General features: G+C 43.0%; 1 protein-coding gene across 6 annotated transcripts in view; it reads right to left on the reverse strand.

The window, feature by feature from the left end:
- The window catches only part of PRPF39 (pre-mRNA processing factor 39), a 34,054-nt gene extending 12,084 nt beyond the window's left edge, over nucleotides 1-21,970 (reverse strand). For 2 of the 6 annotated variants that reach the window (XM_056134116.1, XM_056134117.1), the window contains exons 1-5: nucleotides 21,864-21,970; nucleotides 9,321-9,665; nucleotides 8,606-8,731; nucleotides 7,840-7,958; nucleotides 47-214 (exon numbers count right to left, since the gene is read on the reverse strand). In XM_056134116.1, coding sequence (XP_055990091.1) covers nucleotides 47-214; nucleotides 7,840-7,958; nucleotides 8,606-8,731; nucleotides 9,321-9,638 — 731 coding nt within the window. In that variant the 5' untranslated portion in view covers nucleotides 9,639-9,665; nucleotides 21,864-21,970. Of the gene's footprint in view, nucleotides 1-46; nucleotides 215-7,839; nucleotides 7,959-8,086; nucleotides 8,737-9,320; nucleotides 9,666-21,863 lie in introns of those variants that run through there. The other 4 variants (XM_056134120.1, XM_056134122.1, XM_056134118.1 and 1 more) reach the window with 4 other exon arrangements.
- Nucleotides 21,971-23,807: the final 1,837 nt, after the last annotated feature.

Below are 23,807 nucleotides of genomic sequence, written 5' to 3' on the forward strand. Positions count from 1 at the left end.
CTAAATTAAGTACTTAAACAATTTACAAATCTGACTTTCCACCTACCTCTGAAAATGATGACTATACAGCTGTGTTGGAATACCAAGGATGCGATCATATATAGCTGTAACTTCTCTCAGGTTTCCCTGTTCATTTTCCCAGTTTATATACATTTCCCATAGTCTGTCGGATCGGAAATCTGTTCCTGCAGCTAGAACAGCGTGCTCAAAAGTTCTGAAAAATTAAATTACTTTTAAGTTGTCTTTCCAAAACAGAATCACTTGAAAGTATTATTCTTAATTTTAGATATTAAATTCAACATATAACTGTTTACACAGAGATAGAGAAATAAAGAAGGAATCACAGAAAAGTATAAAACTTTTCAGGCCAGAGAAATAGTACAGCAGGAAGGGCATTTGCTCAGCATGCAGCCAACTGGGATTTGATCCCTGGCATCCCATATGGTCCCCTGAGCATCACCAGGAGTAATTTATGTGTGCAGAGCCAGGAGCAACTCTTGAGCATTGCTGGATGTGACTCCCACACCCGCCAAAGAAAGAGAAAAAGCATAAAACTTTTGTTTAAAAAAAGGCAAAACTTGTTATGAGATTCTGGGTTCAATTCTCTGCACTGCAAAGAAAGAAAAAAAGGAGAAAAATGGAGGCTAGACAGCGCCAGTGCCAGTGCCTGCCTTCCACACATGAGGCCACACATCCAATCCCCAGTACCACCCAACATGGGCAAAGAGACCTGGGATCAACAGTGCCATGACTAAGTGTGTGCAATCACCACATTTAAATGTCCCATCATCAATACCAACTATGTTAAGTCTTTGACCATTAGAACAACAAAATAGGGTAGGAGGTCTAAAGAGCCAGCTCAAGTAATCAAAGTCTGTTTAGCACACTCGAGGCACTGACTTCAATCCTCAGCATGAAACTATATTCTGAGTACCACCTGGTCTGACCCTAGTGGCTCCTTGAGCACTGCTGGATTCCAGCAATAAGACATGTCATGCCAGCACTATCAAGTCCAGCATTCCCAAAACTGGTCTCAGACCCCAAGCATGATTGGTGTGGTCCCAATGAAAAGGAAAAAGAAAAGGAAAGGAGAATTAAAAAAAAGTTTGTAGAGGACTGGAGATAATGCAAGGTGCCTTGCCTTGCACATGACCAACCTGGGTTCAATCCCTGGTGCCTCATATGGTCTCCAGAGCCCCTTCAGCAGTGATTCCTGAGCAGAGAGCCAGGAGTCAGCCCTAATCACCATACAGTACGGCCCCAAAACAAAAATAAGTATTTTTTTTTTAAAAAAGCCGAGGAGGCTGGAGCGATAGCACAGCAGGTAGGGTATTTGCCTTACACGCGACCAACCCGGTTTTGATTCCCGGAGGCCCATATGTTTCCCCTGAGCATTATGAGGGATGATTCCTGAGTGTACAAGCCAGGAATAACCCCAGATCATCACCAAGTGTGACCCAGAAAAAAAATTTAAAAAGCTGAAAAAAACATAAAAGGAAATAAACATAACTTCTACATAAGTAGAAACTAATAAAAGACCAAAAGAAGGTCCAGAGAGATAGTACATCTGATTGACCCTGTGTCAATCACCTGTACCCTATATGGTTCCCAGAGAACCACCAGCAATGATACCTGAACATAAAGCCAGGAGTAAGTCCTAAGCATAGGTGGTTGTGGCCCAAATCAGCCCCTCAACACACACACACAAGACAGAAAATTGAAATGTTAAGGGGGAAAACATAACAAAAGACTAATCGAAGTAAACTGTGCCAAATGCATAGGAAATGTTTTATATACATAAAGAAATTAATATGTATATGCGTGCATATATGTATATTTCTGAGATATTTGGGGGTTCTTTGTTTTTGGGGTAAGAGTGAGGCTTGGGGCACACCTGGTGGTGCTCAGAGATCACTCCTGGCAGTGCTCAGAGGACCCTATGTACTGGACTGAATCAAACAAACCCAGATCAGCTACATTCAAGGCAAACACCCTAAACTGCGGTACTATCTCACCCTAAACTGCGGTACTATCTCTCTCATCCAAAAGGTAAAATTTTAACCCTTTGCATTCAAAATGTTTCTCAGCTAATGCTTACAGCCAAACACATTTATGTTTTTATGATTATGCAATATATGATCTGTTTGAAAATAAAAATTATAAACAAGTTTACCTCTTTTAAATTTCATTTTGCTAGTAGCGGCTGGAGCGATAGCACAGCGAGTAGGGCCTTTGCCTTGCATGCGACCCACGTGGCCGACCCGAGTTCAATTCCTCTGCCCCTCTTGGAGAGCCCGGCAAGCTACCGAGAGTATCTCGCCCACACAGCAGACCCTGGCAAGCTACCCATGATGTATTCGATATGCCAAACACAGTAACAAGTCTCACAACATTACTGGGCCCGCTCGAGCAAATCGGTGAACAATGGGAGGACAGTGACAGTATAAAATCAGCACTAAAATGCCATAAGTAGAAATTCATTAATTATTTCTAAGTTTCACAAAATATAATACTTTTTTTAAAAAAGCAATCAGCAGCGAGCCAACAGAAACAGTATAGCAGGTAGGCTGTTTGCCTAGCACACAGTCAACCCAGGGTCAATTTCTGGTATCCTATCATATGGTTCCCTGAGCACCACCAGGAGTAATTTATGAGTAGAGAGTCAGAAGTAACCTCTGATCATCACTGAGTGTAGCCCCAAAACCAAAAGAAAAAATTTAAATAAAATTTTGAAAATAGGGGCTGGAGCAATAATATAAAGACGTACAGTATTTGCCTTGCACATAGCCAGTCCAGGTTCAAAACCCAGAAAACATGGTCCCCTGGTACTGACAGGAGTAATTCCTGAGTGCAGAGCCAGGATAACTCCTGAACAATGCTCCATGTGGCTCAAAAATCCAATAATAATAACAATAGTAATAATAGTAGCACTGCACTGTCCTCCCATTGTTCATCGATTGGCTCGAGAAGGCACCAATAACGTCTAACAACAAATTGTGAGACTTGTTACTGTTTTTGGTTTATCAAATACGTCATGGGTAGCATGCCAGGCTTTGCCGTGAGGGTGAGATACTCTCAGTAGTTTGCCAAGTTCTCTGAGGGGGCGGAGGAATTGAATCCAGGTCGGCCGCATGCAAGGCAAATGCTCCAGCCAGTAATAGTAGTAGTAGTAGTAGTAGTAGTAGTAGTAGTAGTAGTAATTATAACCAATTAGCAAAATGTAAACCTGGATGGTGTTCATAGACTTCACATTAGTAAATGGTTTGTCTTCCAAACAACAGTTTCTTCTTTCAGGCTACTGACTTAAGATATCAAGCTTTAAATGCTAATGATGCTCTTTATCAGAACACAATGAACAACCACAGACAACTGGTAACCTTATTTCTTATTTTTCTGTTTTTGTACTCTGACTTACTGGGAAGACATCCTTCTTTTTTTTTTTGGGGGGGGGGGTGGTCATACCCAGCAATGCTCAGGGGTTACTCTTGGCTCTGCACTCAGGAATTACTCATGGCAGTGCTTCGGGGACCGTATGGAATGCTGGGAATTGAACCTGAGCGGGCCACATGCAAGGCAAACGTCCTACCCACTGTATTATCAGGCCAGCCCCAACCACAGACAGTTGGGCATCAGAAATTTCCCAATAGCTATAAGACTAAGTCATGACAATGTACATAAGGTGACATCGATTTATGTTTTTTAGCACAGTAGGTTGTTCATGTGCCTGAAAGGCATATTCTGAGTACAATGCCAACTTTGTAAATGCCTTGAAAGGTTACTTAAGAGCAAAAGGTTAAAGACAAACGCAGAAAAATAAGAAAATTAAATGACTGAAACAGATGTAATGGGCCAGTGGGTAGGAGCACTTTCCTTGCACACTGCTGACCCATGTTTCATCCCCAACAGCCCATCTGGTCCCACGATCAGTGCCAGGAGTGACCCCTGAATGCAGAGCGAGGACTGAGTTTTGAGCACTGTTAGCTGTGGCACACACACCAAAAACCGAAACAGGGAGTTTAATACTCAAGTATTAAAAATAAAACAGCAAACCCCTGGAGTTGTTCACATCCCAATTCTGGGTGCATAATCACTACTTTACAGCACTCCAATCTGCAGCCACTTAAATTAGCATCTCTCAACAAAACCATCTTATTTCATGAAAAAAAAAAAAAAAACTAAGGGAGGGAAACTGTCAGAAAATATACACCCCAGTAATAGTACTTTTTTTTAATGTAGGAGTACTGCTATTTATTCAGCCAATTACCAGTAATTCTAAAAATAGCAGCACAAAAGCATCCCAGTAACAAAAACTAATACCCATCTCAAAGTAGGCTAAATAAAATCACATTTAGATCAAAGACAAAATATATATTATATATATATATATTTTAAACCAAATAAAGGGTGTAGCACAGCAGTAGGGCGTTTGCCTTGCGTGCAGCCAGCCCGGCCGAGCCGGATTCGATTTCTCCACCCCTCTCAGAGAGCCCGGCAAGCTACCGAGAGTATATTCAAAATGCCAAACACAGTAACAAGTCTCAAAATGGAGACGTTACTGGGCCTGCTCGAGCAAATCGATGAACAACGGGAGGACAGTGTTTGTTTGTTTGCTAAAGCTTCTATAAGGAAAAATATTTTTATAAAATACTGGGCCAGGATATAACTCAAGTGCTGCACCATATGCCTAGCAAGTGCAAGACCATGTGTGATTCTCAGTATACCATGAGCACATCTAGGAGTAATTCAGAGTACCTGAAAAATCCTAGGACTGGCCTCTGTATGCAAGTAGGAGCTCCGAGTTCAATCCCTGACAGCATGATCCCATGCAACTCTGGGAGTAACCACTGACCACAGAGCAAGGAGCAGCCCCCAAGCACCACTAGGTGTATACCCCCCAAACAGAAAGATTTTAAAAAATGTATGGCTTTTGGGACATACCTTGCAGTTTAGGGTTTACTCCTGTCTCTATGCCCAGGGAGGGACTAACATGGGGGTGGGGGGACTTATATGGGGTGCCAGGGATGAAACTCAGACTGGCCGCCAGCAAGCAATATCCCTGCCCACTTGTACTATCACTACAGCCTCTCAAAATAGAAACATTTTAATGAAAAAGAGAATCTGAAGAATTGGAGCACAAAAGCAACACAGAAAGCTAAAAGAAAGTGAAAGCATAATTCAAAGCTCTAAGGAAAAACCACTGGGTGTATCAATGAATGTGACACCAACATCCCTTTCTGTAGCAATGTAGCACTGTCCTCCCATTGTTAATCGATTTGCTCGAGTGGGCACCAGTAACATCTCCATTGTGAGAATTGCTGTTACTATTTTTGGCATTTTGGAATTCAATGAATACGCCACGGGGAGCTTGCCAGGGTCTGCCGTGAGGGCAGGATAATCTCTGTAGCTTGTCGGGCTCTCTGAGAGGGATGGAGGAATCGAACCCTGGAGGAATCGAACATGCAAGACAAACACCCTACCCACTCTGCTATTGCTCCAGCCCACATCCCTTTCTGCCAAATATATATATACACACATACACACATATCTATATATCTACCACACATATCTATAAATCTACCAAAGTATCGATATCTACCTATAGATATCTATCTTATATACATCTACATATATCTTATATATCACTATATCTTAATAGATATATGTCTCCATATATACATATCTATTCATTGTAGCACTGTCCTCCTGTTTTTATCAATTTGCTCGAGTGGGCACCAGTAACGTCTCCATTGTGAGACTTGTTACTGTTTTTGGCATAGCGAATATGCCATGGAGAGCTTGCCAGGGTCTGCTGTTCGGGTGGGATACTCTCAGTAGCTTCCCAGGCTCTCCAAGGAAGACATATAGATATGCGTTGTCTATATATCGGCAATATCTCATATCTGTGTATGTGTACATATATACACACCTATATATAGACAGGCAGATATCTGTATGTCTCATATGCATCAAGAAACATACATAAGATATGTAACTTGGTAATAAAATTTTTTTCATTGTATAAAAAATAGGATATGAAGACTGGGTAGAGGGGTCAGGGCCTGGATGGAGGCAGCATGTTTACCTCTTTCGAGATTTGAATTACCCCAGATGTTGGGTCCAGCAATGCTTGGGGAACTAAACAGGCCTTCACCTGATGCAAGACGATTTCCTTAATTACTCTCATCTCCCATCAGCCCTGAGATCTGGAATTAATCCCTGTTATCCCTCTGCACTGCTGGTTTAGCCCAGGTGCCCCAATACCCAGCAGTACTGATTGTGGCCCTAGTAGCCTCCAACATCACCAAACCAAAGCACCTAACTTTCAGGTACACAGCAACAGAGCGCAGAAGCCAGAGATGTGACTAAGAAGAACATATGGCCTCTAGTTCAATCCCTGACATCACAAAACAGAAAAAAACACATATAATAAACGCACACATATGTATGTATACTTCAGAAAACATAGCTGAAGTCATTAACCATGAAGAGAGTAAGTCTAGGGACATACGAACAAGGATGTGGGGCCAAGGAGATGTCTCAAAGGGTTGGAGCAAAAGCTTTCATAGCAAAACCCTGGTCCCACCAGGAGTGACCTCTAAGTACTGAGCAGGTAGTAGACCCTGAGCAAAGTGGGGCACAGCCTCAAGACAAAAAGGAACAATAAAAAATAGTTATAAAGAACTTTGTTATCTATAATTTTTATAATCATGCATAAATTATGTGTACCTTTCTTTGAGTCAATTTGCTCGAGCGGGCCCAGTAACGTTTCCATTGGAGACTTTGTTGTTACTGTATCTGGCATATCGAATACTCTCGGTAGCTTGCCGGGCTCTCCGAGAGGGGCGGAGGAATCGAACTCAGGTCGGCCATGTTGGCTGCGTGCAAGGCAGACGCCCTACCCGCTGTGCTATCGCTCCAGCCAGAAACCCACGGTCACAGTTTAATAGGCTGAGTGCATGCTTAACGTGCAATAGTCCTAGGTTCATGGGGCCAGAAAAACAGTACAACAGGTTAAGGCACTTGACTTGCAAACAGCCAACCTGGGTTCAATCTCCAGTATCTCAGGTGGTCCCTGAGCAGACCTGGAGTAAGCCATGAAAACCTTTAGATGTGGCTCAAAAACAGAAACAACAAAAGAAAATCTTGGATTCACTACCCAATACTACATGGTCCCCTGGGTACTGCTAGGAGTGAGTTAACCTTCACCCCCAGTACAGAGAAAGGAATGGCATGCCCCAATGCCTTAGCACCACTTAGTTGTGGCCCAAAACAAAACAAAAATAGTGAAAAAGAGGGCCCAGAAGATAGCTCAATGAGTTAAAATTTGCCGTGGTGCATTATCCAGCATCAATTGGTTCCCTGCACAATCACAGGATCAACCACTACCCCCATATTAAAAGGAATAGCTCTGAGCATCACTGATTATGCTGCAAAAAAAAAAAAAAATGAGCCTGAGAAATCATACAAGTATTAAGGCATATGCACCCAAACCCAGTTCAATTCCCAGCACGCACCACACAGCACAGCCAGGAGAGATCACCCAAGCACCACTGGGTGTGGCCCAATAACAACAGCAAAATATTTAATATAAAAAAAATTTAAAAAATTTGGTACAGTGGTTAAAGTTCTTGCCTTTCATGCAATCAACCTGAGCCAACCCATCATATATAGTCTCATAATTTCCACCAGGAATGATCCCTGGTGTGGCTGCCCCAATTCCCCACCCCCAAAATTTTTTAAGTGAAAAGTAGTAGATAAAAAGTTAAACTTCCAGTTCATCATTTATGACTGGTTTTATTTATATCTTTAAATTCATCTGAGAACCAATGTTTCACATACCCTCTTATTGTATTATTTGTCTCAGGATCACCAGAGTCCAGAGTTTCTTTTAAGAAGTTTATATAATGTATCCAAAGGTCAACACTAAGAGGTATTGCCTGAAGTCCCCGCCGATACACCTAAGAAGAAAACAACAAACTGTACCTCAAATACTTAATCATTTCTTAACAGAGAGGCAACACTGTGTTATCCGGTGAACCTTAGAAATACTAATTACTGGAATTTTGTTTAAATAATCTACCATTACCATTTGGGTGGAGGTTGGATAGAACATGGCAATGTTCTGATCCCCACGTGCAGAGTCTTGATCTTCAAAGCGCAGCAGTCCCTGCATTCTGACCGGGTTGTGTGGGCAGGCTTTGGGTTACAGACCATAGGGCACAGACCCATTAGAGCATCAATGACAGCGTCTGACCAAAAATGCAATAAGACGTAGCAAATGTGACTAGCAAACCAACTATATTGTTTGGAAAATGAGAAACAAATGTAAGTGAGAGAAAAGCCCTGCCCTACTTGTTAAGCTGCAGTGTAATACAGAGGCTTGCACTGCAAAGCTTGACAAACTGTAGAGGTTTAACGCACCTGCCAACAAAGAGAGAAAATATTAGCTACAAATGCCACAAGAGTGACAAATGCAAATAAAATACCCTATAAAATTGTTGACCATAAATGGTAGGTACTGACAGCCAAAGAAAAAAAGTATGTTTTGTGATTATTTGGCTTACAGTACCTAGTTGAAGGTAACTTTATTCAGTGATTTACGCACCTCATCTGATTGTTTAATGTTGTCATGCCGCTTTTCAAGATCTGCATACTTTTTCCAGTAACCATAGCAATATGGATAGTGTATGAAAAATTTGTCAAATGCTTTCCTGGCAGCCATCAAGTGATTCTGATGAAAATAAAACAAGATATTTAAACATCTTGGGAGTTCTTACAAAAATAAAAAAAAAGGCACTTAAAAACTACAGATACAGATGTCCATCTTTCTACAAACACAACCTTATCCTTTGAAAGGAACTAATTCTAATTTTCTCAAATAGCAAGGTAACTTCTTATTTTGACAATTTTACACACATACACATACTGATTACTGCATTAGATTTTTGACTCTACTCATGCTGATTCTCCGTAACATATAAATGCTAAGGTTGTTTGTTATGCTTCGACTTGGTTTTGGATTTGGACGCCCCCAGCAGAGTTCAGGGAATGTTTTTCTTGGCTCTGTGCTGCAGGATATCACTCTCAGAAAAGCTTGGGGGACTGAGCAGTGCCAGAGCTCCTAGCCAGGTCTCCTTCAGGCAAAGCACACATGCTGGCCATCTCTCTGGCCTGCTAAGCTATTCGTGAAACTAAAAACATATGTATCTAATGTTATTCAGCTTAACCTGAAAATTATGAGGTGATTTTAACTATAAAGTAAGGCGTCATCTGACAATATCTGACTAATCCCTTCTAAACCCATTTGAACAGTTACTAACCTCCTGTTCTACATACTGAAGCAAATATACCCAGCCTGTAAAATCCTGAGGATTATTTTCTACAGTTTTCCAAAATTTTTCATATTCTGCAGGGAAATTTGCTTGTGTTTCTGTCACTGGAAGTTCCACAGCATTTGCCATTTCACTTTCTTCTATAGCTGCATTTTCATTGGGAGAACCATCAGGCGACTGTTCCATTTCTGTAACATTCATAATCTCAGTACTGAAGTCAGCAGACTGTTCCACCACTACCTCCAAACTGTTGTCCGTGCTGCCATTACTAGAATTTCTGTTTTCATCCATGTGAGAATTCTGCATTGCTGTTTAGTGTCTTCAGTTTGTGATCTGTGGAAACAAATGCACATACAAAAAATCTTCCCAGTGATTATTTGGCACTATCAACACCACTTCAAAAGCCCAAGTTGCCTGTAAAAGGTAAATACTGATTTAATTATTCACCTATTCCGTAAGTCATTCCTTGTCATTTTATGTATACATTTCTTACCAGTTTCCATATTATAAATTCTCTAACATTATTTTCCCAAATTCTGCCATTGTTATTCTAATAAAAACTATATATTCCTGTCACCCATAAAATGAGCATAATAGTGCCTGCTCCCTAAAGAAATGATCATACTGAAAATTCAGTGCTTTCTTGTTTGTTCATTGCAGCACTCTTTAAAATAGCCAGAATCTGGAAAAAACCTGAGTGCCCAAGAACAGATGACTGGTTAAAGAAACTTTGGTACATTTACACAATGGAGTACTATGTAGCTGTTAGAAAAGAGTCATGAAATTTACATACAAGTGATACTACATGGAAAGTATCATGTTAAGCGAAATGACTCAGAAAGAAAGGGATAGACATAGAAAGATTGCATTCATCTGGGAAACATAAAGTAACAAAATAGGAGACTAACACCCAAGAGTGGCAGAGATTAGTACCAGGAAGTTTACTCCATGGCTTCGAGGCCAGCCACACATGCTAGGGAAAAAGGGAGCTCAGATAGAGAAGGGAGCACCAAATAAAGGGTGTTGGGAGGATCCTCCCAGGATGTGAGAAGCATGCTGAAAGTAAACTATAGACCAAACATGATTGTCATGCACTGACTCTTTTGCAAACCACAACACCCAATGAGAGAGAGAACAAAAGGGAATGTCCAGCCACAGAGGCAGGGTGGGATGGGGGGTGGGGGGTGGGAGGGTTACTGGGATCCGTGGTGGTGGGAAATGGGCACTAGTGGAGGAATGGGTATTTGATCATTGTATAATTGAAACCCAAGCACAAAAATTTGTAAGTCTACAACTGTTAAGAAAAAAAAAGAAAGAAAATTCAGTGCTTCACGGGGCAAGATAGATAGTAAAACAGAGAGGGTGCTTGCTTCACACACAGTCAACTTAGGTTCAATCTCCAACAATCCATATATCCTCCTAGCATCACCAAGGGTATTTTCTGAGCGCAGAGCTGGGAGTAACCTCTGAGAATCGCTGGGTAAAGGCCCCAAATTAAAAAGTAAATAAAATTCAATGCTTCTTTAAAAGTTAAAATCTAATATTCAAAGTCTGAATATCAATCCTGAATTCTGGAAAATAACAATACTGTTATGCCTTTTCTGGGGACTACACAAATAGTAGATATAATTATGTAGTAACTGTTTGAGAGAGAAGCATATCACCTCAGGATAAAGGGATTTTTTGTTTATTTTGTTTTTTGTTGTTTTTGAGCCACACCCAGGTATGCTCAGGGCAAACAGCCTAACCAAGGTACTATGGCTCTGGACCCCAGGAACATGTTTTAGAAAAAGAAAGGTTGTATTTCCAATGCCAGCAATTAAGTTTATTTTTAACATAGACTACACAAATTAAGGTCTTAAAAAATTTAAATGTTGGGGTCCATCTGAGAGGGTCCATTTTGCCATTCTAGGAAAATGGTCCACATACCCATAATTGGGATGTGCCCTCTGCTTTTTAATCCACTTTGGAGAAAACAGTGTTCTCTCTTGAGCACACATCTTTATCTACGTCTTCCTTCCCTCCTCTTACCTTTTGTACCAAATAAACTTGTTTTACCTGAAATAAAATTTGAAGTGCAACTCTACTCATTATTTCGAAGGTGGGGGATTGGGCCATGCCCAGCAGTGCTTGAGGCTTACTTCTGACTCTATGCTCACAGTTAATTAACTCTTGGTGGGACTTGGGGGGCACATGAGATGGCCACGATCAAACCTGGGTCAGTTGTATGCCAAGGCAAACTCCTTACCCACTATTCTATCTCTCCAGCTCCTAAAAAGTGAAGAAATACTGGGCCAGAGAGTACAGCAAAGTGGGGTATATGCTCTGCACAACCTGGGTTCAATTCCTAGAATCCCACATGGCTCAGGGAAGCCCCACCAGGAGTAATCCTTCAGCACAGAGTCAAGAGTAAGACCTCATCAGCGCTGGGTGTGCTTCCTCTCCCCAAAGTGAGAAGTATGAGAAGTATTATTAAAACATTTATGAAAGTTCTACTATTTGAACAGCAGCACTGCACTGTAGCACTGTCCTCCCGTTGTTCATCGATGTGCTTGAGCGGGCCCAGTAACGTCTCCATTGTGAGACTTCTTGTTACTGTGTTTGGCATATCGAATACATCACAGGGAGCTTGTCAGGCTCTGCTGTGCGGGCGGGATACTCTCGGTAGCTTGCAGGGCTCTCTGAGAGGGGCGGCAGAATTGAACTCAGGTCGGCCACGTGGGCTGCGTGCAAGGAAAACACCCTACCCGCTGTGCTATAGCTCCAGCCCATTTGGACAGTGATTGAATAAAATGTGTCAATGTATAGTTATTCTTAAGGCCATAAAATATAAGGAATTATCTTTAATGCTTTTAAGGTACTGGCACACAATGTATTTCATAGTTCATATTTTAGATTTGTCATTCCAGTAACTATTCAAATAGAAAAAAATCATTAAGTTTATAGAGTATGTCTTTTATAGTTTTTTCAATCTAAATGGATTTATTAAATAATTCATGAAATCAGGCAACAACCCATTTAGCAAGTAGAAAGGTAATACCTTCTTAAGGGGATTATTTTAAAAACTAGAAAGACCACATGCGCTTATGTGAGTAAGGAAATACAAAGCAGTGTAACAAACAGATGATTAAGGCTTAAAGAACATCATGAAGGTAGCATATATTTTCTATTAGTGAAGATGTAAATGAAAACACTGAGATACTGTATTGGCAACAATTTAAAATGATACCTCTGGAGCTGGAGAGATAGTACAATAGGTAAGGTGCTTGCCTTGGTGGCTGACACAGATTTGACCCCCTGCACCCCATAAGGTCCACTGAGCTCAGCCAGGAGTGAGCCTTGAGTCCAGAGCTAAGAGTAAGCCCTATGCACCACTGAGTGTTGTGTGCACCACTGAGTGTTGCTCAAAACAAAAGGCAAATAAAATGATATTTCTATGGAAAATAGCAATCAGGTAAACTATACTGAATAGCAACTGTGTGTATTTTATGTTTTGAAAATCCACAAAAACATTTTGTGGGGGAGGGAAAGATAGTACAATTTGTAGGACTTGTCTTGAATGCAGTCAATCCAGGTTTAATCCCTAGCACCCCCATATGGTCTCCCAAGTCTTGCCAGGAGTGATCTCTGAGCACAGGACCAGGAGTAATCCCTGAGCATAACTGGGTGTGGCCCCAAAACAGCAAACAAAGGGGAAAAATTCTATCCAAATTCATTGTTGCTGGCTAGAGCATTAACACAGCAGGCAGGGTGTTTGCCTTGCACCTGGTCACCCCGGGTTTGATCCCCAGGAGTGACCCCTTAGCACAGAGTCAGGAATAAGTTCTGAGCATCTCCGGGTGTAACCCCCCAAAAAACAAACCAAATGAAAGAAAAATTAAAGAATATTCACTGAAGGAACTGGAGAGATGATACATGGGTCAAGCCCCTGCATTAAATTGGTCCCCAGATACCTGCCAGGAATCTTAGCACAGAGCCAGCAGTAAGCCTGAGCATCTTAGCACAGAGCCAGCAGTAAGCCTGAGTCAGTGTGGCCAAAACCAAGCCTAAGAAAATTCATCTGAGACCAAAACCTACATGCATAACTGGTTTGTGACAAATGAATAAACAGATCAAGGAAAAGATTAGAGGGACCCTGGGGAGAGGCCAGTTACATAGAACAGGGACTTTTTTGTTTTGTATGGTTTGGGGGAGCATACCCAGCAGTCTCAGGATCTAATTATGGTTCTGTGCTCAGGGGTTACGAGAGGCATGGTTCCGCATAAAAGAAAAAAAAGTGCTAGGGCTTAGAACGCGTAGGGGGCTGATGTATAGTGGATAAAGAAGGACTTGCTTTAGCACGGGGGGTGGGGGGAGAAAACCAATTTAATAAGGTCAGAAGTTTAATGCTTCATGCAACTACAAACATTAAGCTTGATCCTGGTAGCTCTCCTGTGAACCTCTGTGCTGCAAGTAACAAGTCAGGTCAGTGGAAGCTTCACAATGAGAGGGTTGTAGGTGAGCACCAGTCAAAGATAGGCACAAGTAGAGTCAGAAGTTATCGCCCCCTAAAGATCATGTGTACCGCAGGAAGCCCTGGAAAGCACTACAAATAAACCCTGCAATCCCACTGAGCATGCAGGCACACACAATTAAATGAGTAACTCAATCTAGTGTACAAGCACTGCCACCAGGTCTGCATGTGATCCCCAGGTATTGCAACAATGAAAGAGATGGGAAAAATAAATACACTTTTAAAACGTTTGTTTTTGGTGCCATACCCTGCAGAAGCTGGGAGATCATGTTTGAACCCAAGCCTGCATGCAAAGAAAACATGCTCTCAGCCCAACTGAGCTATCTCTTTGGCACTACCAAAATAAATAAATAAATGAAGTCAAAGATTAGAGAAACTAATTGAAAACTATAGCAAGCCATGAAAGACTCCTGAAATAGAAAAACAGGATAAATCTGAAAAAAATCTCACAGACTCTGGAAAAGTAGGGAAAATTATCCCAGAATAGGGTACAACCCATTTGACTTAAGGGAATGATCTTTCTTGATAGTATTCACGATGGAAATTTTATTTGGTTAGAAGACAAAGAATAGACTGAACAAAATGAAGGCAGTTTGTTCTGGGAAAGAAGGGAAAAAAGGAGGAAGCAGGGTATAATCAGAGTAATTTGAGAAAAAAAATTATACAAGCAAATTAAGTTGACATACAATACAGAAAAGTACATGGGGCCAGAGCGATAATATAGTGGGCAAGGCACTTGCCTTACTAGTGGCACACCTGCCTTCAGTCCTCGGCACCCCATATGGGCCTCCAAGCCCCACCACAAGTGATTCCTGTGCATAGTCAGGAGTAAGCTCTAAATACTGCCATGCATGGCCTCTCCTCCCAAATAAATACAAATTTTTTTAAATAAAGTACAAAGTATTAGACCTTCACCTCACCCCCCACCCCATCCCCCCAAAAGAAAACACCTCCGTTTTACTTGAAGGACTAATGCCATACAACTTCAGACTGATACTATTGTATACCACCAGTGGCTCACACTTGGATGTGGCTTAACATAAATTACAGCACCAGCATCAATGTGTTAAGCCATTTGAGGCTCTAAAAAAAGATTCATTCACTCTTGTTCTCTGTCCATTAAAGAAATTACAAATTGGGTGCCAGAGATATTGCTCACAGGTTCAACCCCCTGCAGCACTTGGTCCCCAGCAGGGCTGGGAGAAACCCCTGAAGAATAGAAGGAATAGCCCCGATCATCACCAGGTGTGGTCCAAAGACAAAGGAACCTTCCAAATGCATTAGTTGTTCGCTTCTTCTATGTTAAAATTTGCTGTCAAAAAAAAGCAACACACTTCTTTAGCAGATACATTCTGAGTCATTTACTACCTGTGTTAACTACACACTTAAATGGGAAGACAGAAATTTCTTGGATGATCAGCAAAACCACCCCACCCCTACATCTTCAGAGGCTAGCAATTACTCCAAACCCTGCAATTAGAATGCATTAAAAAGAATTCAAACCAGCTTTGCATTTCAAGAGTGTTACCAATTAACTAAAAAAAAAAAAAAAAACCCACAAGGCCAAAGAGTCTGCTAAAGTTATTTTAAGGTAATTCCAACATATTCTCATTCAACATATAGTGTGGCAATTATTCTTAGCAACCAGAAACTTTCACTGAGCAACAGAAACAGAGGGATAAAAAACAATCAAAAGGGAGACAATAGTGAAACTGCCACAAAGACCAACAGATTAAGGGCCAGAAAGGATTCACAGAAGTGAAGGAGCTGGCCTAGTATGCTGCTGACAGAACTCCTGTTTGATACCTGGCACCACTGAGCACTGCAAGGGGTCACTACTGAACACAGAGCCAGCCCCTAAATAACACAGGGTAAGGTCATCTCCCACCCACCCCCCAAAAAAGGGGGGGGAGCTGGAGAGAGTACAATGAAAGGTGTTCTCCTTGCACTTGCTGTTTTTTGTCTGCTTGATTTCTAAAGTTAGCTCTTGGACCTTTTTCATGGTGGGGGGAGAGGGGTAAGGGAAAGAGGGCGGTTGGTGACACACACCCAACAGTACTCAGGCTCTACTCATAGACCGCTCCTGATGGGAATATGAGACCATATGTGGTACTAGAAATCAAATCGGGGCAGATGCACACAAGGCCAACAAGCACCTTACCCGCTGTACTGTCTCTCCGTCACTCCCTTTTCTGACACGGCATTTCTTCATCCAGTTTCCCCTTCTCATTCTAAGAATTTCTTCCCTTCTCATTCTCATTCTCATAAAAGTAAGTAGCATCTAAAATTTTGTTCTCTACTCTTTCTCCCACACAACATTCTCGTTAGGCTTATGACATTTTCTGACATACTTTCTTGATGGGGCATCCAAGGTTGCCACCGCCTCCGTGTTACACCTATCTTGCCAACAACCCTCCTGAAAAGATAGTCTCTCCTGAGATAGAATGGGTATTCTTTCTTTTGTTCGGGGACAACGCCCAGTAAGTCTCAGGAAGTCTCTCCCAGTACTGCTTCGAGGATCACGCAGTTACAGAAACTGACTCCATTCCTCACGCAAAGTGGGTACACTAACTGGTTAAGTTATGCCCCGGTCCTGAGTACTCTTCTATTTTATCACTTTTGGTTTTTTATTTGGGGGGCCACACCTGGCTGTGCTCAGGGTTTACTCCTGGCTCTACATCCAGAGATCAATCTTGGCAGGGCGACTTATGGAGTGTCAGGGATCAAACCCAGGCTGGGCACGAGCAAGGAAAGCATCCTACCCACTAATCTCTCTCCCTGGCTCCTCTATTTGATCTTTTAATGTTGGGGTGCTAGTACTTAAGTCTGGGACTTATCCCCTTCTCTATTATTTTTCCACCTGGTTTTAAGTACTAGACACACACTCCAAATTTTTTAAATTTCTATTTCTAGCCCAGACCTCTTTCCAAATTGTAGCTTCCTATATCCAATAGCTCCTTGGTATTATCACCACATATGTAGGAGTTTCAAATAATTTGGTGTGCTTAGGTGATTCCCCCATAGTCAGTAGTCGGTGCACAGAGTCCAGAACTGTTTCAGGCCAAACTTTGCTGAAGCAGTTCCATATTGCTAAAGGATAAAAGTGCCTCGAATGCTTTCAAGATTCCTGTTAAGAAATGAGAAAAATATTCAATATGTAAAAACCTACCCAAACATGAAGGAATATTTCAAAGTCAAGTAAGTGCATCCTCCTGGACATCACAGAAAACCTCAGAGGAAGGCTGACTCAGTGGTAAATGATTCAAAGAGAGAATAATGCCCCCCCCTCCATTGGACCCTTTGGGAAAAAGCAGTAAATGTAAAGATTTAGAGAAGAGATGAAGAAAAAGACACCATTCCTTATTTTGTAAGGTTTTTTGTTTGTTTTGCTGGGGCGGGGGGAGGGGACTGTCTTTTCATGTTTTGTTTTTACGGGTCAGACCTAACTGTACTCAGGGTCTTACTCCTGACTCTGTGGTCAAGTATCATTCCCTAACAATGCTCACAGCCCTATCCTGAATACTCTCAACTTTTAATTCTTTTGGGGAGGGGTAAGGTATTAAAACCTGGGAGTCAGGGGCAGAAGAGATAATACAGCAGGAGGGAGCTTGCCTTGCACCTGTCTGACATGAGTTTGATTCCTGGCACCCCACAAGGTCCTGAGCACTGCCAGGAATAATCCCTGAGTGCAGAGCCAGGAGTAAGCCCTGAGCAATGTCAGGTGTGGCCAAAAAATTAAAAAAAAAAAAATCTGGGGCCAGAGAGATAGTACAGGAATTAACACACTTGTTTGCATGTGGTAAATCCCAGGCCAATTCTTGTCACCATGTATGGTCCCCCAATCACTGCTGATGTAATCGCTAAGCAGAGTCAGGAATAAGCCCTGAACACAGTCAGGTGTACACTCCCCCTGCATCGAGGGGTTGGGGTGGGGGGCGGCAAGGAAAGAAAAAAGAAAAAAATGTAAACATGTTCACACAATATAGTGCAGTAAACATAACAGGTTTCAAAGCAGAATACTGGGGCCTGAGACACAGAACAGGGGATAAGGCACTCTGCATCCACCAACCTGAGTTAGATTCCTGGCACCAGATCATATGGTTCCCCAAACCCTTTCAGGAGTGATCCCAGAGTACAGAGCTTAAAGTAATCCCTGAGCACAGTTGGGTGTCCAAAACTAGTCTTCTGCAGTGTTCTACAGGCCTCCTGATTCTTCCCTTGACTAGCTCTGCTCCATTTCTGTCCACAGTCATTTCTTACAACAGCAGGTTGTAAGCCTTTAGAAATATTAATGAGACCATTTCAACTCCAGAACTCCAAATCAGATCTTTTCAACTCCAGTACTCCAATCACAGAGGAAGAGCAATATCCTTCCAAGAGTCCACTACCCGCCTCTTAACCACCTTTTGATCTACCTGCTTACCATCTCCCTAAGTTCCAGTGACCCAACCTCTTGTTTTCTCAAAAGGACCACTCTCCATCACTCTCCATCCTTCTATTCCTGCAACCTTGCAGTGATTTCCAGCTGCCCAAGTAATTTTTTCACAGACGCCCATATGGGTGCATTCCTTCAACTCCTTTGGTAAAATGTCAACTTGGCACTAACATCGACCTACTCCAGCCTGTTTAACTGCAACTTGCTTCCATTTCCAGTACACACAATCACCTTTCCCTTTCCCTATTTTTCCCACACTACTGGGAGAAAAAAAAATTATCAAATTCTAACACAATAAATCATTTACTTACATACTATATCCTAACAAGAATTAAAGCAGCCCCTAGGTGTTTGCATACTGAGTGGTCTAACACAGGATGGATACTCATTAGCTTTGGCAGGGAAGCAGGGGATATGGGGGTAGTCCCTCCCCAGACAGACTTGGACCTAGCTTATGGTACTGTCAGATCAGGGGCATGCAGCACTCAAGATACATGAATACTGAGCATGAAAGGCATATGCTCCAGCTCTCCAGCTCTATGTGATTAATGGGGGGGGCGGGGGGGAGTCATAATGCTACTAGCTACTAATAGAACAAAAGAAGCTATTTCATTAACAAATTTTTTAAAAACACACTTTCCTACTTTTATGGGTGCATCAAATAAAGGACAACATTGAGTAACATCAAATAGTATAGAGCCAAAATTCGACCTAATCTAACCTAATAGCAAATCTCTTGCATTCTCTAACACCTACACAATGCAGAAATTCCTGCTGAGGGTTTAACTCCTTTCAGCTTCAAAGAAATAATTGCCCACAATTCACACAGTGATTAGGGAACATGCAATGTTGAGGACTTAATTCTGGACAAGCCCCTTGCCCACTGTTCTATCTACCCAGCACACGCTACTCTATCACAGTCTATCATAACAAGTCAGTCTCTTTACCTTTCAGTTTCTTATAAAATCAAGAGGCAAAGGAGCTGGGGAGAGCATGGTGCTTGTCTAGCACACAGCTGACCCCAGCTGAGTCCCCAACACAGTATATGGTCCAAAGGACTGCCAGTAGCAATCCCTGAACAGAGAGCCAGGAATAATCACAGCTGGATGTGGCCTAACACCTCCAACCCCTTCCCCCAAAATAAAACCTGGTAAATTATAAAGGGAATAAGCAGTACATGAAAATATATAATTCTATATTCATTCATCTTTTAGTTCAGCTATGGCATAAACATTTGACTAACCAGTATTCACCTAAAAATTTAAAGGGTCATCTCATACTTAATTTAAAATGGTACTACTGATCTAGTACTTTTTAACTTGTATTAGCATTTATTCCTTAAAAAATACTCAACAGCCCGGAGAGCTGGTACAGCAGGTAAGGCATTTGCCTACCATACGGCCAACATTAGTTTAAGCCCCAGGATCCCATATGGTACCTTGAGCACCACCAGGAGTGATTACTGAGCAGCACCGCCAAGGTGCCAAAAATAAAATAAAATAAAATAAAAATGTACTAACAAAATAAATCACACCATATTGGAGAGGGTGACACTCTGGTGAAGGGTGAGAGGAGTGGTGTTAGATCACCATATGCATAAAACTTTATCATGGGGACTGGAGCAATAGCACAGTGGGTAGGGCATTTGCCTTGCTCACGGCTGACCCCAAGCACCTTCAAGAGTAACTCCTGAGTGCAGAGTCAGGAGTAAACCCTGTGCATCGCCAGGTGTGACCCAAAAAGAAAAAAAAAACAAACTTTATCATGAACAGCACTGTAAATAACAGTGCCTCAAATAAAAAATTAAATCAATGAACAAATGTTTAATAAAGATAGAAAAATCACCAAAGATTTTGAAAGAATAATCGTTCCAAAGAATAACCTTTTCATAAACATTAGTTTCAAAACTTAAAGAAGGTGAATATTGCAAGTCAAATGGTTTTGAAATTCACAATGCACAAACCTCATCCACCCCCCACATGAGCCAATTTGAAGATTCATGACACTAAGAAAAGAGACAGCGTAACCATAGACTTGGGCAACTGTTTTCAGAGGAGGCTAAGGAGAATATTTAGACTGGCTTCTTTTCTCTCTACAAATGAAAACGCTATGTTCCAGAAACTGGCTGTTTCTCCAGAGAGATCCGGACATACACACCATGTCTGCACCACCTTCTAGTCTTTGCGAAGTTAAACATTCAATCATTCATTTGATTGAAATTACTTCTTGCTCTACTTCCTCCCTCCTCCACACACACACAAAATAAACCTCTGTTTACTAACACAATACCACAAAAGCTTATTTTCTCTTGAAACGGACATAATTTATATTTAATTAATAAAATTATTTTTAATTCAACTATGAGTACTCAAGTACAATTATCTAGTGTCCTGACACTGGAGAAACTCTGCTTTTCAACTCTCGCTTCAATTATCTCCTCCCGCCTGCTAATTAGCCATCTTCAGTCACTCCCTCATGATTCAAGAAATCAGTCTAAGAACAAGTTGTCTTGAGTAGACAGCCTTTCCTTCACTTTCTCCTTACCAGAAACACATCAGCGGAAAATTCCAACTTTTGCAACTCTAGAATGAGGTTATTAAAGAGTGGAGGTGGGGTGGGGTGAAGGGATGCCAGCAGCAAGTACTGTTCATTTCCCCAAGAGAGAGGGGGGGGGGGTGGCAGAAGTGCTCAGGGATTAATCCTGGGAAAACCAACTCAGGGACCACAGGAGGTTAGAAGCTGGGTGAGCCACGTGCAAGGCAAGTGTCCTGCCCACTGTACTATACTCATGCCCTAAATTTCAACCTTTTCAGCTGCAGAAAATTCTCAAGTATTTCTGACCAGAATGGATGGGCTACCAGCAACTGAAAGCAACAGGTATATCGTTGTAAACCAAAAAGTTAACGTTGTAATCCTTATAAAATAAGGTATTAAGGACAATAAAATAAGGTATTAAGGACAATATTGCATTAATTACCTGGAAGGTGTGAACATGGGGGGGGGGGCGGGGAGGGGGGCGGGCCTGTTGGTCTGGCTACCAAAAAAAAAAAAAAGCAAACGTTCTTATTAAATAGACTTCTTTAAAAGATCCTAGCAGGTTCTTGCAAGTTCTTTAATCCACGCCTACCGAAAGCCTCGACTGCTCTTTTGGGGTGCTGTGACCCCGGAAAGCGGCACCAGCACGGACCGGCGTGACCGCGCCTCCCGGGGCTCTGGCACGTGGCTTGCACCCACCTGGAGCGGTGGGGCTGCCGCCGCGCCTCCCCAGGCGTCCCAGCTCGCGGGGCAGCGAGGGCTGCTCCGGACGCACCAGTCACGACCGCCTCCGGAGCCCAGCGCCAGGGCCCCCTCAAACCTCCCCGCCGCCCCCACGGCGGCCGTCCGGGCTAAGAAAAGCAACCACGCACGGCTACCCCAACAGGTGGGCCCCAGAGCGGCGCGGACAGCTGGGCGCCGGCGGCGCCAGGCCTCGCTCGCTCGCCCGGGCGGGAGAAGAAGGCCACGGCCCCCGCGAGGCCTCGGGAAGCCCGCAGGCCCCGGCCCGCCCGGTCACACCCAGCTCCGGGCGCCCGCCCCGACTCACCTGCCGACGGATACCACTCAGTGCCATGAGCCGCGGCCCGGACCCACCCCGCCGAAGATGCCACCTGCCCCACGTCGTCGTCCCGCGGCTCCCACGGCAGCAGCCACCAGCGCCACGACCACTCGTCGGGAACCCAGCGCGCATGCGCCCGAATCCCGGGTGGCAACGGCGTCACGTGGGTGCGCAGTGCGCAGGCCTGTCCCTCGGCGCGGCCCCCGGGCGGCCCCGCCCCGCCCCGCCCCGCCCGCACCCCCCTGGGTTTCCCGTAAGGAAAGCGGTGGTTAAGGACTCGCACCAACCCTCCTTTCAAACACGGAGGCGCAGCCACCACCCCACCCCATCCCCAGCCTCAAATCAAATACCATTACTTTTCCCCGGGTAAATCTGTTGAGGTTTTACAAAGCTTGGTCCGCGCTTTATCCGGCTACCTAAACGTGGACAGAAATAAACCCCCAAATCTTAGGATAGGTCTACCCAATCTCCTAACTCAAGACAATAAAGGAATCAGAGGCTTGAGGGGCTGGTTATTAATGATCCACGTAATATTTTCCTATAGACAATGGAGTCCACTTCTGTTGATAGTCTCAAAGGGCTTCTTTAATCTTGCTCACAATATCCCTTTTAAGAAGCACTCCCTGGAGCAGGAGAGATGGTACAACAGGTAGGGTGATCCGCAGCATCCCAGATGCTCCCCTGGGCACCCAGGAGTGATCCCTGACTGCAAAACCGGGAGTAAGCCATGAGCACCACAGGGAGCGGGACACACACAATCATCATCATCATCATCATCATCATCATCATCATCACTGAATAATAATAATAATAAATGTATATTAAAAGAAAATCCCCAGGTTGAAGAGGTAGTACTGTTAGTTGATGCCTTGCATGCAGTTAACCTGGGTTGTGTACCATACCACATACAACACTCAATCACAGTCAGGAGTGGCACTGAAAATAAAGTTAAAATAGGGGTCTGAGTGATGGGACAGTGAGTAAGACACTTGTCTTACATGTGGCTGACTCACATTCCATCCCATAAATTCTAAGAACACTAAAGAGTGATCCCTGCGTGCAGAAGCAGAACTAACCCCTGTCCATAGATACCACTTGCAGAGGGTGACCAAAAAAACAAATAAAGAGAAAAGAAAAACAAGAAAAAACTCCCCCACCACCCAAATCTGATCTCCAGTTTTCCCAAATATGGTCTATCTAAAGTTTCATGTGTGCTTCAAGAAATATTGGATTGGAGCGGTAGCACAGCGGGTAGGGTGTTCGCCTTACAAGCGGCCAACATGGCCGACCCGAGTTCGATTTCTCCGCCCCTCTCGGAGAGCCCGGCAAGCTACCAAGAGTATCTCGCCCACACGGCAGAGCCTGGCAAGCTCCCCGTGACGTATTCGATATGCCAGACACAGTAACAACAAAGTCTCCAATGGAGACGTTACTGGGCCCGCTCGAGCAAACAATATAAAACAAAATGAAATTCCCTATCCATAACCCAGTCTTGTTCATCATGAACCAGCTTATCAGCATCTTTGCTTCCAAATATCAAAACTCAGTTTTGAGGGTAGTGAGTGGGGTGGAAGGACATTCTGACAGAGGTTAGGTGACCATAAGGAATGTCCATAATGGAACTGGTGAGCATCCTGCAAAGCAAGCACCCTGCCCAGTGTATTAACACTCCCACACCAAAACAATGTTCTTACCCTCTTACCTCCAACATTTAAGTGTTCACCCTGGGAAGGAGCAATTAAGGGAGTGATGTACTGGGATTAATGTGGAAAACCCTGCAGGCACCATCACTCACTGGCTTCTCTGGGTGCCAGCATCTTCACCACTCTTCTATTTCCTTCAGCCTTTCCTAAAGTGATTTCACATTCATTAGTAAATAAAATTAATTTATCTGTTCCTTCAGCTTTATTCACTGCAGAGCTATTGCTCTGA

Source organism: Sorex fumeus, unplaced genomic scaffold (assembly GCF_029834395.1).
Source record: "Sorex fumeus unplaced genomic scaffold, SorFum_2.1 ptg000098l, whole genome shotgun sequence".
NCBI classification, from domain to species: Eukaryota; Metazoa; Chordata; class Mammalia; order Eulipotyphla; family Soricidae; genus Sorex; species Sorex fumeus.